This window comes from Salvia hispanica, chromosome 5, assembly GCF_023119035.1.
Source record: "Salvia hispanica cultivar TCC Black 2014 chromosome 5, UniMelb_Shisp_WGS_1.0, whole genome shotgun sequence".
Taxonomy (NCBI): Eukaryota; Viridiplantae; Streptophyta; class Magnoliopsida; order Lamiales; family Lamiaceae; genus Salvia; species Salvia hispanica.
Window position 1 is genome coordinate 9,971,214 of NC_062969.1, and position 15,518 is coordinate 9,986,731.

General features: G+C 34.6%; 2 protein-coding genes across 3 annotated transcripts; both read right to left on the reverse strand.

Annotated features, from left to right (window-relative positions):
• Positions 1 to 2,209: 2,209 nt before the first annotated feature.
• Positions 2,210 to 4,428, reverse strand: LOC125187439 (YTH domain-containing protein 1-like). 2 transcript variants are annotated; one of them, XM_048084033.1, is made up of 2 exons: positions 3,624 to 4,428; positions 2,210 to 3,546 (listed from the first exon to the last, which is right to left on the reverse strand). In XM_048084033.1, the coding sequence occupies exons 1-2, from the start codon at positions 3,984 to 3,986 to the stop codon at positions 3,193 to 3,195; spliced, it is 717 nt and encodes a 238-aa protein (XP_047939990.1). In that variant the 5' UTR covers positions 3,987 to 4,428; the 3' UTR covers positions 2,210 to 3,192. The 2 variants fall into 2 exon arrangements, with proteins under 2 accessions (XP_047939990.1, XP_047939991.1); XM_048084034.1 differs by having other exon boundaries at positions 2,210 to 3,551.
• Positions 4,429 to 7,147: 2,719 nt separating this feature from the next.
• LOC125190440 (indole-3-acetic acid-induced protein ARG7-like) lies at positions 7,148 to 7,827 on the reverse strand. Its single transcript, XM_048087755.1, has one exon. The coding sequence runs from the start codon at positions 7,782 to 7,784 to the stop codon at positions 7,380 to 7,382; it is 405 nt and encodes a 134-aa protein (XP_047943712.1). The 5' UTR covers positions 7,785 to 7,827; the 3' UTR covers positions 7,148 to 7,379.
• Between the last annotated feature and the right edge of the window lie 7,691 nt (positions 7,828 to 15,518).

A 15,518-nucleotide genomic window follows, 5' to 3' on the forward strand; every position in this document is an offset into this window, starting at 1 on the left:
ATCTTAGTCCACTATAATTATTACATGTAATAATCCTTCTTATTAAATACTAGTTTAATAAGGTTGAAACTTTCAATGTGGGATAATTAACTCTCTTAATTATTCCCTAATCTCCTCTCATAGCTCATTAAGTTTGCAATTTTTGCACAACTTTAAATAATTATTTCTCACTCACCGGGAATCGGATTTGAGAAAATAAATATACCACGGTCATCTACTCCGAACGTAGATCGACGCTATATCATTTAATTTTACAAAATTAAATGTCTCGTTGAAATTATAATTGGTCAAAGTCCATTGACCGGGCATAGATTCCAACAGCCATTGCATCAATATTTTTTTTGTGCCTGGCCTTATTGACCATGAATTCCATTTTCCCTAGTTAAAATTTCTAAAATTTCCCTTGTATCAATTAAAAATTACTACTCCATTTGGAACATTAGCTTTACATGATCTACGATTTTTATATATATATAAAAAAGATGTATAGCAGTTCCTGCTGAATTTTTATTTTTATTTTTATTTTTATTTTTATTACTACTCCTGCTATATAATCAGGTCCTATACTATATGGGAGAGGGAGAGATGTGTGGGTGGTTGCACAATGAGTTGTAATTTGTGAAGGAGATGTGTGTCCCCAGTCCCCCTCCTTGTGGAATATATACAAGTAGTACATGCCAATGTACAGCATCCAGATTTTTTCAAGTTCTACTATATACTACTATATATATACATTACTATATATAAATCTGGGTCCCCCACTAATATGAGTTGTTGATGAGAATATAGCAAAGTCTCACGTAATTTTATCATTTCCTAAACTGCATGGATGATTTACAGTATGCCCTTTTCATCTTCTTCTGCCAAATTATCATCTTTTTATATGCTATTTTTATTTTATGGAGTAAATATTTGTAGCGTATAACTCTATCAACTTTTTCAAATTATTTGTCCTTCTATCGACTTTTCAAAACAATCGACTTATTAAAAAATCAAATAATTGTAACTCAGAAATAATTGTAGGCATATTGAAATTGAAACGTACATGAGTGGAAAAAATCTCAAATTTGAGAATTTCTTATTTATTAAAATATGGTGGCTCTCAATATTGATTTTTTCTATTTTTTTAGAGAGTCAAGTCGCAGTTGAGTTGAGGCTACGTCGTGACATCACTAATAGGCATGGGTCCACACCATGTGTAGTCGGGTCGGGCCACTACATCGTGCATGAGAAAAGGAAGCTTCCTCTTTTGTCAAATTACCCCAAATCTATATCCGGTTCGGGTCGGGTTCGGGTCGGGTTGTACCATAGAATGTTTTGGGGGATTGGTAACATGAAAGTGTTCACTAATAAATCTAAAATTAAAATAAAATCGATGCACTTTTTTTTCTATATTTAAGAAGACAAAAGCATCATCATGTTTAAGGGACATTCAATACACAACAAATACTAGAGTATCCCCGTATAGAATTGAGAAAAGAAAAATTATATTCCCTTCAAAATCATACATAGGATATAGTGTATCGACTCGAACTCTTATTTTAGATCGCAGTATAATATATTTATATAAGTACTATCGTGTGGGTGTTATAATTCATTATCATATGATTATTCATTTAGGATTAAGTTATGAGATAATTTTAGTTGGAGAGTGATAGACCGTAGATATACACTGGCGGATCCAGTTGGAAGTAAAGGGGTATGAGTGAACCCCCAAATGCTTCTCGACTTAGTGTATTATTGAGAAAATTTCTACAAATAGCATTGGTAGCCTATCGGTAGTGAAGCCATTCTACGCAGTCTAGACCCGAGTGCGAGCCTCCTTAATCCTTATCACGTGTTTAATTTTATTTTTTATTATTCTATTTAGATTTTAGGTAGTTTTAATGTTATTTTTATTATTCTATTTAATGCAGGTTTTAGGTAGCTTTTAAATGTTATTTCTTTTTTATTATTCTATTTTATATTTTAGATATTAGGTAGTTGCAATTTATGTTAGTTAACGTTAAATACCTGGTGTGAATTCAAAATATTCAATTTTTCGTCCCGTTTTTTAGATATTAGATGATTATGTGACTATAACTTGTACTCGCCATTAGGAGTCTCAATCAATGGCGGCACGGATTTTAAGAAATGTTAAGAAAATTGGATAGAAAAAAGTTATGGAATAGAGGTCTCACTTGTTGGGTATCAGCGGTACTTCAGGATCGAAACACAAACAGAATTTTATTAAACCCGACAACGATGTACGAAACACTGATACACAACACGATAGTGTACACAACACCAACACTGTACACTACAACACTTTTGAAGACACATCCCAAAATACACTCTTGGAGGACACACCTCACAAGACACCCGAAGACACACCTCTAGCTCTACGAGGACACATCTCGCACTCACAAACACACGCGTACACTCTTACTACTTCACTCTAGGTGTACTTACTCACACACACTAGTACTAGATACCTAATGCCTATTTATAGGCAACCTATGTCTGTTAAGAACCGACTTCACCAAACTAGAGAATTCTAGTCTTCTAATTTAATATTCTTAATTCCTAATTCTTAAGAGTATGTCGGCTAGATTCAACTAGATTGTTCTAGTTAATAGTCATCTACTAAATTCTAGGATCTTCTCCAAAGTCGGTGGAGTTCTTATGTTCAATACTCTCCCTCGTCACCGACTTTCTCCTTCGTATGGTTAGTTGCTCCTTCAGCTTCTGTAGCTCCGCAGTGCTGAGCTCTTCAGGATGCATGTCTTGACATGATTCTTCAGTTGAGACGGCTTCCCTAAATTCTCCTTCTCTAGCAACTACTTTCTTTTGTGTTGTGCTTGATCTCTGAGCTCGTGATTTCTCCCACTCTTCTCCGGACTCCAAAATCTTTTCTGATTGCTTCAACTTTGTCGCTTCTTGATCCGCTTCAACCTCTAATATATCTATATCTTCATCTTCTTCATTATCTTCTTGCATTTTCGGAAGCTCCACAAGTTGCTCGTCAATTTCTTCCTCATCTTCTAGCAGCTCCAACTTTATTTTTGCTTCTTCCCAATTCTCTTCAATATTCCCCTCTTCATCTTCAATTATCAACATGGAATCGGCAAAATCCCAATCTTCTTCTTCTATAACAGTGGGCGCCTGGGATTCCAACTCTTCGTCACTCACAATGGATAACGCTTCCATATCTCATTCTTCTTCATCCGGTGATGCTCCGCTAGTTATCACCACATGACTTTCTACTGGCTTATTCTCTGACCGACAGTTCCTGGCCATGTGGCCCTTCTTCCCACAATTATAACATATTCCATCAAACCTCCTTGATTGATGAGATTCATTGCTCCGACCATCTCTGCGTTCTGCTCCCCCTAGCTGGGAGCGCATCTCCTCTCGATCATCTTCTTCTCGCTCACGCCATTGAACCCGATCACCTTCGTCTCTTCTACGCTGATATTTTCGGTCACCTTCTACTCTCCTGCGCCAGTTATCATTTCTGGCAGCGCGGCCTCTATTGCCGATGAAAAGAGCTTCTTCCTCATAATCCTTGACTTCACGTTATCAAGATCTAATTTTGAAATCTCTTCGCATAACGATTTAACAATAGAAAAGTACTAACTTACAGTGAGCTCCCGTTGCGAGATAGAGAATAGCTCATTTTCCAGGCGTTGTAGCTTTGCCTCGTTCTTCTTGGCGAAAGCAGTCTTCAGAATCCCCCACACCTCCTTTGGTGTCTTAGCTGACCTGATACGCTGCATCTGCTCGTCTTCCACTACAACCATCAGCATGAACATCGCTCTTCCGCATTTCATCTCCCACTCCTTTCGCGCCTTTGCGTCGCCAGTCGGTGGTGTGGTACTCTCTCCTCCAACAATATCCCATAAGTCCTGACCTATGAGATAATGTTTCATACGGATACTCCAATTTCCATAGTTGTTGCTATTTAGCTTCTCGATGCTATTTACAACTCCAGAAAAATCTGCCATCTGGTACTGGTGTTCTCCAGCTGTCAACTCCGGCAGAGTAACGACGCCAACAATAGTCCCAGACTATTAATTCTGACATAGTAACGGTATACTCTCGGCCTGCGAACGAACACCTCAAAATATCACAGCTACAACAACGAACCACAACTCCACGTGACGTGGCTCTGATACCACTTGTTGGGTATCAACGGTACTCCAGGATCGACACACAAACAGAATTTTATTAAACCCGACAACGGTGTACGAAACACTGATACACAACAAGATAGTGTACACAACACCAACACAACACTATAACACTTTTGAGAACACACCCCAAAATACACTCTTGGAGGACACACCTTACAAGACATCCGAGGACACACCTCTAACTCTACAAGGACACACCTCGCACTCACAAACACACACGTACACTCTTACTACTTCACTCTTGGTGTACTTACTCACACACACACTAGTACTAGATACCTAATGCCTATTTATAGGCAACCTATGTAGGTTAAGAACCGACTTCACCAAACTAGAGAACTCTAGTCTTCTAATTTAATATTCTTAATTCTTAATTCTTAAGAGTATGTCGGCTAGATTCAACTAGATTGTTCTAGTTAATAGTCATCTACTAAATTCTAGGATCTTCTCCAAAGTCGGTGGAGTTCTTATGTTCAATATCACTTGCATATATTAGTTTTAAGTGAAATGTGAGTAAAATGAGTTAGATGGAGGTGGGACCCTAGTATCATTTATGGTAAAAGTGAACCGGAACTCTTATTCGCGAACGGACTAAAATAAAAAACGAGACTCCTATTTATAGACGGAGGGAGTACATTGTTTTTTTAGATATATTATTTTTAATATTATTTAATTTTTAATATGATATGTATTTATTTTATTATACAATTCACACTCAATTTAAAAAGTAGAGATCCGCCACTGTAGATATATATGATCTATTGTTATTAATTTTCATATAGGATTACATACTGAGATTCAAGCATATGAATCAAATATATAATATTGTATACAGGGCCGTAGCCATGATTTCTTTGGAGAAGGGGCAAAAATGTAATATGTAGAAAAATTTTATGTATTTGAGGAGGGGCATTTAGTATGATTGGAGTGTATAATTCAAAATATATACTCCTTCTGTCCCATAAAAGTTGAGACAAAACTTTTGGGCACAGAGATTAAGAATTTATATTAAATAAATAGGATAAATGAAAAAGGTAGGAAAGATAAGAGAGAGTAAAGTAAATAATGGAATAAAATAAGAGTGATTAGATGTTTTGTCTTTTGTTAAAAAAGGAAATGACTCAACTTTGTTGGGACGGACTAAAAAGGAATACGACTCAACTTTTATGGAATGGAGGGAGTACTATATAAATATCTATAGTTTGAAAGGGGTGAGGAGGGGCAAGTGCCACAGCTGCTTCAAAGCTGGATCCGCCCCCGATTATGCAACTCAAGTGGGTTACATATTTAATTATGAGATAGTGGAGTATAATTTTTCAATACGAACCATTTTGTGTCATTTAACTTTACATTAGTAGTATTCTTGGAACTATATACATACTGTATAACTTAAGTGGGTTACATATTTAATTATGAGACAGTGGAGTATAATTTTTCAATACGAACCATTTTGTGTCATTTAACTTTACATAACTAGTATTTTTGGAACTATATACATACTGTATAACTAAAGTGGTTCTAGCATTTACACTTTGTGATATTGTTGATTAACAAAAATAAAAATTTACTATTTAAATGATACGATTATTAAATAAGTTCAAAATTAATCAATTCAAAAAAATTAATTTAACCTTCATCATTTTTGTTACTAATTTATTTTATCACTCAAAAGTTAAGTGTCTCTTACTAGCTTAGTCCATAGATGATAGTTGCTCACTTGCTCATTGCTTATAATATACTTGGGCTTTATTTTCAATTGGATCCTAACTCGAGAGGTATGATATGATACTTAGAAATTGAAGGTGGGCCAGCCAGCATTGGTCGTTGTACCTTAATGTATATAAATTCAATAATTATAAAGTTAACCGTGTTATAATATTATTATTATTATTAATATGAAATTTTTGAATCAATGAAAAAAAATCGTTTTTCTTTAGACCGTTGGCATCCATGATCCATCGACTACCTTCTTTTTTATTTATTTTACTCATTTCCTGCTGCAAATATCCTACACTTCTCTCATTTCATTGAAATCATTTACTTCTTTCTTCTTCGATTTCTTCATCATTTTTTATCTTGTTCTTCTAACTTTTGTTTTGTAAACTCCACTATGTCGGACTACTCAAATGCAAGTACAAAATTTTCTTTCAAGTAATGGCGATGCCTATAATCATGACGAATCAAACATTGATTGAAATTTCAAACAATCCATTCTCCTTTCTCAACTTCCAAACAGGGGCTTCAATTATTTAACTTTTTGGCTTTTAATTTGTAATTTTAGAATTTTAGTTATGTAATTTTTAAGAAAAAAATTGTATAATTTTAAATTGTATAGGAGTATTTTTTTTAATATTTTCGTTAATTATGTAATTTTAATTTGACAGAAAATCATACTTTTATTTAAATTATATTTACATTTAATTACGATATAGGAGGATAAAAAAACGTGTACTTATGAATATATGGGCAAATAGTTTTTTTTTTCGTGTGTAAAAGTAATTTTAGGATCCAAGAAAAGTTGATCTTTAAATTTTCGGGAAAGTCACACAAAATGTCAATTGCGATAAAATGGATAGGGGATTTAACTTAAAATATCATATGAAATTCAGTGCTTTCACCTGTGACTACATGATCAGAATTTCTATCCTATTATTCCTATGCCTGTTGGTTTATTTCCATATCTAATATTTTAACACTGTCTCTAACTTATACATTTTGTTATACTATGCTACGCATAAAAAATGTGTGTAACCGCAACCATACATTTAAAAATATGTAGAAAAGGTGAGATACAATATTTTAATGGTCACATATTGGAATATGACAGCTCAAAGAAATTTCATTGTTAAGGCAGAGATATTTTTTCGTTTATTTGAATGATTTCCAAATTTCATATATGCTAGTCACAATGAAATATAGCAAATTAATACACATAATAATTTAAAATTTTCAAAAACATTTCTGCAATAATATTTCAGATATAATTATTCATTGCAAAAATAATAATAACATTTCGCAATTTTCAAAGTATATCTTATCTAGAAAAAGACATTTATAATATCACGTCTTTTGTCAATCGATCCAACTAAAGGGATGGCACAATTTTGCCTCTCTCCACCTCCCTAGCAAACAATATTCCCCAAAAAAAGTGGGAAATTCTAAAAAAAAAAATCAAGGTTAAAATCGTCCAATTGAGTGTAAATCTCAGTTGCTGAAACCGCACAGCAACGGCCGAGTTTCGCCGGCGAGAAAATCGGAGCCCTCATTCCGGCATCTCTTCCAATCCGAGTCGCCGCGCGACACAAACCGCAGGATCTCCTCGAACAGCGTCTCGTCGCACGGAATCACCAACGGCCCCGAGTAATTGGCGAAGCCGTACTCCTCCTCGGCCTGGCTGAGCAGGCGTTGGAAGATCGGGTGGTTAAGGTGCGTTGCGCGGACTACGAATCTCCGGCAGCTCGCGCCAACGGAGATCGCTAGGTGCCCCGCCGGAACGTCCGGCGGCAGGCGGTGTACAGGAGCTGGAGATGGAGATGTTGCCTTCTTCTTCCACGACCTTAGCATTTGACGAATTCTCACAATGTGTCGGATTTTGTTGCATTTCGCCATGGATGCGGTGCGGTGGTGAGAGAGAAAGTGACGAGAGAGAATCGGTGTTAGCTGTTTGAAGATTTGAAGTTTCGCATTTTATAGGATTTTTTTAGGTTTTGCGAGACGGAAATACCCCTTCATTTTTCAACTATTTACCAGATTTAGTGTTATCTTATTTATATCATTTTAAAAATATTTACTACAAATTCACTTCCACATGGATATCATGATTATGGTGTACTATTAACTTGGATCCATCTAAATGTGTTGAAGGTTTCAAATAAACAGAGAGCAAAATAAGAAATAGTGTGATATTCGTATTAATTAGTAATTCATGCATTGTTACACTCACACGATACTAATATAGTTGTACTTGTACACTTGTAATAACGCCAAATATAAACAAAATGAAATTAAAATCAATACGAAGACCATAATAAAACTATTCAATTCATTTTGATATCAAACACAATAAAAATTAGCGTTATACTCCTTTTCCGTTCCTCAAATTTGATCACCGAACATGGGTTTTAAGAAATGTAATGAAAAGTTGATTGAAAAAATTAGTAGAACGTGTGTCCTACTTTTATATATTAATTTTATAATAAAATGTGAGTAAGAATTAGTTAGTGGAATATGAGATTCATTATAAAAAATGGTAAAAAATAAAATGGGATAAATTTTATAGGACAGATGGAAATGGGAAATGGGACAAACTTTCAGGGACGATGGAGTATGATAGATATCTATACATAGTCTCAATTCTCAAATCTAAAAGAGTTATAACCAAAACAAACTCTAACTATAGACATAAGAGCATCCACAATGGGGCGGACTATGCGACGGACGATGCATCGTCCGTCGCATAGTCCGCTATTGCAGCACCCCGCCCTAAGCCCACTCCTTAGTCCGCGGACTATGCACACATTTTTTATTTTTTTAAATTTTTTTTTTTTTTGTATTTTCTTCTATATATATCACCAATTTTTTTTACTTCATTTCACACTTTTCACTCCACTCTCTTCCCCATCTCAATTTCTCTCTAAAATTTAATAATGAATTCCGACGATTTTCATATTTGCAAGCATAAAATATAAAAAATAAAAAATAAATACAAACAATAGGATATGCCTTTAATTTGTGGTGTTTTTATATTTTTATTCTTGCTAATTGATATATTTGCAGACATAAAAAATAGGATTAATGAATTTTTGTAGTGTTTATATATTCAAATAATAAATAAAATGCTTAGGGCGGGGCTTAGGGCGAGCTATAGTCCGCCCCATTGCAGGTAGAAGGGGCGGAGGATAAAATATTGATATGGTGATGCATAGGGCGGGGCTTAGGGCGTCGTATAGTCCGCCCCATTATGGATGCCCTAATAAAAATCATTAATGAATAAAATTTTAACTTCTTTTAAATATCTAACACAGTAAGTGTATGAACATATGTTTATTTTTAATTTTATACATGTATAGATAGTGCCCAAAATTGTCATTTTTTTTTAAACATGTAAACAAATACTAACTCCGTCTCATTCAATATGTTTATATTCTTGAATGACACTAGATTTCAGGTGGAGTAGTAGACTGTGATAAAGTATAGTGAAAAATGTGATTGAAAATTTTAATAAGGAGAGATGAGAGAGGAATTTATTATTAAAAATAGAAAATTGACATATTGAGTGAGACAAACTAAAAAAAAGGTAGACATCTTGAATGAGATAGATGGAGTAGAAATTTAAAGATTGTGTCATAGTGAGTTTGAATCAAGCCTTTAGCTTCAAACATTCATGTACCCTATTATGTACTTCCCTGTCTCATTCAAAATGCACAAGATTTTAGATTGAATAATTGAGTGTGATAAAGTTGAGTGAAAAATACGATTAAATATTTTAATGAGGAGAAAGTAGAGATGAATTTATTTCCAAATATAGAAAATGAACATCTTAAGTAGGACAAACTAAAAAGGAAAGGTGAACATTTTGAGTTGTACAGTATTAAATTACTACTCCTCTGTCCACCAATAAGTGTCATATTTTGTCATTTTCGTTTGTAGACCAATAAATGTCACATTTGTTTTTTACTACTTTTGATAATGGACCACATATTACAGTAACTTTATTTCACTCACAATTCACTATAAAACTAATATATAAAAGTATGACCATCGCTTCCACTAACACTTTTCACTCACTTTCTAGTTTTCACTATATTTTTTAAAATCCGTGTCCAGTCAAATTGACTTTGTATTGGTGGACATAGAAAATATATATTGCAACACACATTCTGATTTATTGTGTAAATTTTGATAGGGGTGGGTTAATGTCAAAACCAATCTTACAGGTAAAACATCAATAAAGTACATTTTATACATTTTATACATGTATAGTGTACTGTTTTTAATAATTAATAGAATTCATATATTTTACATTATATTGGATAGTACATTATGGTACATAAAATGTGCATGGTTGTTTTAACAATATGAATAACTCCCAATTTTGATATTAAGAAGTTAAAGATTTTCTTGGTATAACGAAATGTAATGAAGGTAAAATAAAATTATGGTACAAGTTGAATGAAATGTGAAAGAAATAATAACTCATCCATTCCATCATGTTAGTATTCCGTTTTATTATTACCAAGCAAAGAATTATACTACCACTAGTTAATTATTCCTTCTAACGTACAATCTCATTATACTGTATTGACTTTTGATTCTACACTTATTTGAGCGTCAACCAATTATAGCTGTTATGTCTTCATTCATTTAATCTTTTATAAATGTAAAAAGTCAAGTATCATTAACTTTACTACTACCTTAAGTGGAGTACTACATAACTAATAGGGCGGGACCAATAAGTTATACTCCCTTAATTTCACCATAAAAGTCTTTTAAGCCATTTTAGTAGTCTTAAAATAAGGATTTCTTTTCACATTTACCAAGTAGATTACCTATCTCATTAACTCGTTTTATTTACGTTTTATTATAATATAAAAATAAGGGCGTATTATATTGCTGACTCAATGCTTAATTGCTAACTACAATTCAATAATAGCCATTAGATATTCAAATTAAAGGTCTAGATCATCAACCACGAAATGTCAATACGATCAACAAAAAACGTCAATAAGGTCATAGGATTAATTCCAAAAAATATCAATAGGGTATTAATGTCAAGTTAGTTATAACTAACTTTTAAAAGAAATCCCAAGACTTTAAATTAATACAACATATATCAAATTAAAGATAATTTTATAAGGATTCCAACGATATACTACATGCATATGTTCCGACGTCAAAATTTGACAAAAAAATCTAGAATTTTCGTATTTTTCGTATTACACAGGTTATTGTCAACGCAGCTAAGATAATATGTCAATATCAAAACATATACAATGTCAATCCCAAATTGTGTTGACATTCTCAAAGCATTGTGTTGATATTTTCAAAACACTATATTGACATTTTCATCCAAAACTCTAATTTGGAGTTTTTTTTTATCTTTTTCGATTTAATTAATAAAAACGAAAATTACACGTGACAAATTGTAGACCACACGTTTTCTAAAATCATATGGCCTTAAATTAGTTGTAGTTAGCAATTAAATGATGAGTTAGCAATTGATCACCCCTATTAAAATAATACTCATATTTCACAAATTTTTTCACTATTTTTCTTTATATATTTCTTAAAATTTAAGCGAGTCAACTATAGAGAACCGTTATTTCAGGGACTAAATAAGTAATTAATAAGTAGGGTTTGATTTTGTTTTAGTTCATTCATTTTGCTAACGAAATACTGTATAAATGTAATTAAGGCGTGGTTAAGCTTACACGTGACATTTGTTCCGTGTCAATAGTAATTCGTGATGCAATACTAATAATAGCGATTAATTTTAAATGATGTCATGCATGATTCTAAACATTTCGGAATTAATTGAATTTCGTTTGGATTCTGGCATATTAAGTCAAAATCTGATCCCAAAAATTACAATTCAGTGATATTTTCAAAAAAATACGTCTTCAATTATAAATAAATAATATTTTTTTTAATAAAAAACATAAGATCTTAATTAGGGCCTTAGGATAAAAATTAGCTCCTACTTTCATATGAGGGCAAATAAAAGCCGTTTTTAAAGCATCTTATATTGTGATTTTATTGAAAGTAAAACAATTATTAATATTGTGATTAAATGTATATGCCCCAAAACTTTCCCACATCCGCAATTCAAATGTGATTTTGAAAATATTATATTCATATTATAAGTTGAATTTTATTTGAAAACATAGTCATACCTGATTAGCATGCGAAAGTGGGATGGACAATCTTGTTACTTATATTAACTTCACAATGAGCGAAAAATTAGGGACACTACTAATTTCGTAACGAATTGCAAAAGTGTAACATCATTGCAACGTTTTAGTCAGGTGTAAAACTTAAAATGGAGTACAAAATATATAGATCAAAGTTCAAAAGTTCTAAAATATCCCCTAAATCAGTGTGGAATATTTCCAAAATAAAATAATGTAATTTATGTGGAAGAACTAAATAACTGATTAAGTGCGTTGATCGCAGATTTTGCTGTTTCAGTTTTGAATCTTTTGATTCATTGTCTCACCATATCTAATTATGGCAGTAATGGTGATTAAATTAATTAATCTGTCTAAAGATTTGGGGAATATATGCGGGGCCCTGTTTTTCGAACTTAATCACGACTATTAGTGAAAATAGAATTATTTAAGGGGCCCCGTCACATGGCTTTTGAAAATTCCACCATTATCATCTACTCCCTTATTTTGCTCCTTTTATGTTAAATAATTTATTTCTCCATTTAATGTGATTACAGTTTTTCAAAAACTCCATAATACAATTGACGTGGCCAATATATTAACCTTATTTCCCTATACTTCTATTATACAATTGACGTGTCCAATATACTAAGTTATTAACCTTATTTCCCCTACGGTAATATGCATGGAAAATGTGAATTAATATTTCTAAATATTAAATTAATTTCGCTAATGATAAGAGCATCCGCAGCGGTTAGGGGAACGCCGTCCGTTCGTCCTTACCGCTGGCAAGTACAAGCTCGCCCGCCAATGTACGCCGTCCGTCCGTGCCAGCGGCACGGCGCTGCTCTTAAATAAGAGCATGTCCGTGCCGCTGAGCAGCCCTACGTGGCACCATGTGATTGGTCAACAGCTTAGCCGTTGGCAAAATTGATTTTTATTTTTTTTTAATTCGGAAATAATTCAAAATAATACTAAAAATTTAAAAAAATATTTTTTTATATTCCCAAAAAATAGAGCCGTTTATGGACATTTTTTTGGATTTTTTTGATTTTTTTTTTATTTTTTTTCCCAAAATCATCTATAAATACACACATTCATCATCCACTTTTCACATTAAATTATCTATCATTCATACTTTTACATTATGAAATTTTATGGATTTTAATTACGTAATTTTTAATTTTTAGGATTTTAATTGTAATAGTATTCCGTGTATTTTTAATGCATTTTAATATTATGGAAATATTTTTATTTAAATTGAATAATAGAATGGTGGGACCCTTGAGCTTGTCCTTAGCTAAGAGCACGGATGTGGGTGTTGTGCTCTTAGCTAAAGAGCATCTCCACCAGCGGACGTCCCGGTCGGACGTCGCGGAAGTCCGACCGGACGTCCGCCATTGTGAAGGTTTAGGTCTGACACGGTCGTCCCGTGAGGATGTCGGATATCCTCGCGACGTCCGACCGGATGTCCGCCATTGTGGCGTCAGTCGGACATCACGGTCGGACGTTGAAGAGCGTAGAAGAGTGAAGTGTGTATTCAAACTTCCTAGATCCAGAGAATCCACTAGACCACGGGGTCCAGGAACTCAGAGAATCCACGAAATCATCTGTCGTTGTGCACACAATCACTTTCTGCCTTTTCAAAACCCTAACCCGCTATGCTAAAAAGATTAGTACATGGAAGTAGGGATCGAATCCCACAGAGATGGATGCGTAAGTGAACATGTAAGAAAACCTGGAAACTGTTTTTAGCTGCTGCCACGCATTTTTGGGGTTGAGATTATATTTCTAGACTTGGGAAATGAAATGCTCTATCCTAACAGCTAGACCTAAGCAAGAATAACAGAAACATGCATAATGATCACCAGACGTACTCAAGATAACCTTCCAACTAAAACAATTACCAGACCGAGCGAATAACTTCCCAAAACTAGCCTAGACAGAGGAAAAACAGAGTGTGGGGACCATTTCCCAAAATAGTAGAGTACGAAGGAAAAGCTGCAGATTAACTAACTAAAGGCTTAACTAACAGTGACTTCATCTTCTCAAAAACCTTGATCACGAAATGCAGAGGAAATACAGAGCAAAACACAAAACAGAACATGGCAAACTAAATTAAACCGATTAATGCGATCAACTACTGAAACCTAAGCATATCTATTATCACTAGACGAGGTAAATAAGAAAACAGAAATTAAACATCAAAACCATGCATGAAATGAACAGATCTAGCTATGGGATGCTTCATCCACTTCGGATCCAAGCCATCCACCACAAACCACAGCAAATTCCATCTCCGATCAACAGATTTAACCAAATTCAGCCGATTAACAACGATCTCCACGTAACTTTAACTCAACAACTCAGATTCATCGCATAAACATCAGAGCAAACAGAAAACAAAGCGATAACATGAAACCAAACCATAGCTGAGAATTTCATAGCAAAAGAACGCAATATCCAACGGAAAGTTAACAAAATACTGTCGAGCTTCGAACAACGAAGACTCGGGAAATTCTGGAATGTAAACTAAAAAGCAAGAAATAGATTGTATCTTCGCCTCCCGTGGAGACGGTGTTACACAACTACCGATGAGATTTGGAACCATAACCCCCAATTCGATTTCCCCAAGTGCGTGTGTGTAGAGAACGTGAGAAAAGCTAAACTAAGAGCTAAGAGATGACGATTCGTGGATGCCCTCAGGCTTGTTGCGTGCTCTTATTTATAGAAGTGGAGTTGAGCTTCTAGATCCTTCTTTGAATTCTCCATTCTGCCCTTCGTCTAGAATCCTCCTCCGTCTGGTAATTTTCTTCTTCCTTCTGCTCACTTTCTCTGCCAGACTCCTTCTCCAGGTGATCCTCTCCTTCTTCTTGGATCTGGCAATTTCTCTACACACCTGGCTTATAAAACCTCATCAGACCAAGGAAATCACAGAATTTATCCCCATAACCAATGCATGAAATTAGCCTCATCAGACGTCCGAGTTAAATTTTTTTTTAAAAAAAAACTCTATAAATACGGATCGTTGAACTTCATTTCATTCACACCACTTGTGTTGACAAGTTTCTCTCTCTAATCTACAAGTTTCATTTCTACTATAAATGGAGTACAATAGGAACTCCCCCACCACGAGCGGATCAAACACACCCACGTTTCCCGCCGGAACGGAGGAAAACTTTAATGCGGGGATGAATCCCCAAATGGCGGGGATGAATCCCCAAATGGCAGGGATGGCGGGGATGGCGGGGATTACTCCCCAAATGTTCTACAATATGTACAATTGGATGAGTCAGATGGGTGGGATGATGCCCGGGGCAGCGGGGATGGGCGGTATGACGCCAAATATGGCGGGGTTGGGTGGGATGATGCCCGGGGCCTCGGGGATGGGGAGTATGACGCCAAATATGGCGGGGATGGGTGGGACGATGCAGCACAGGAGCCCTCATACACCTAG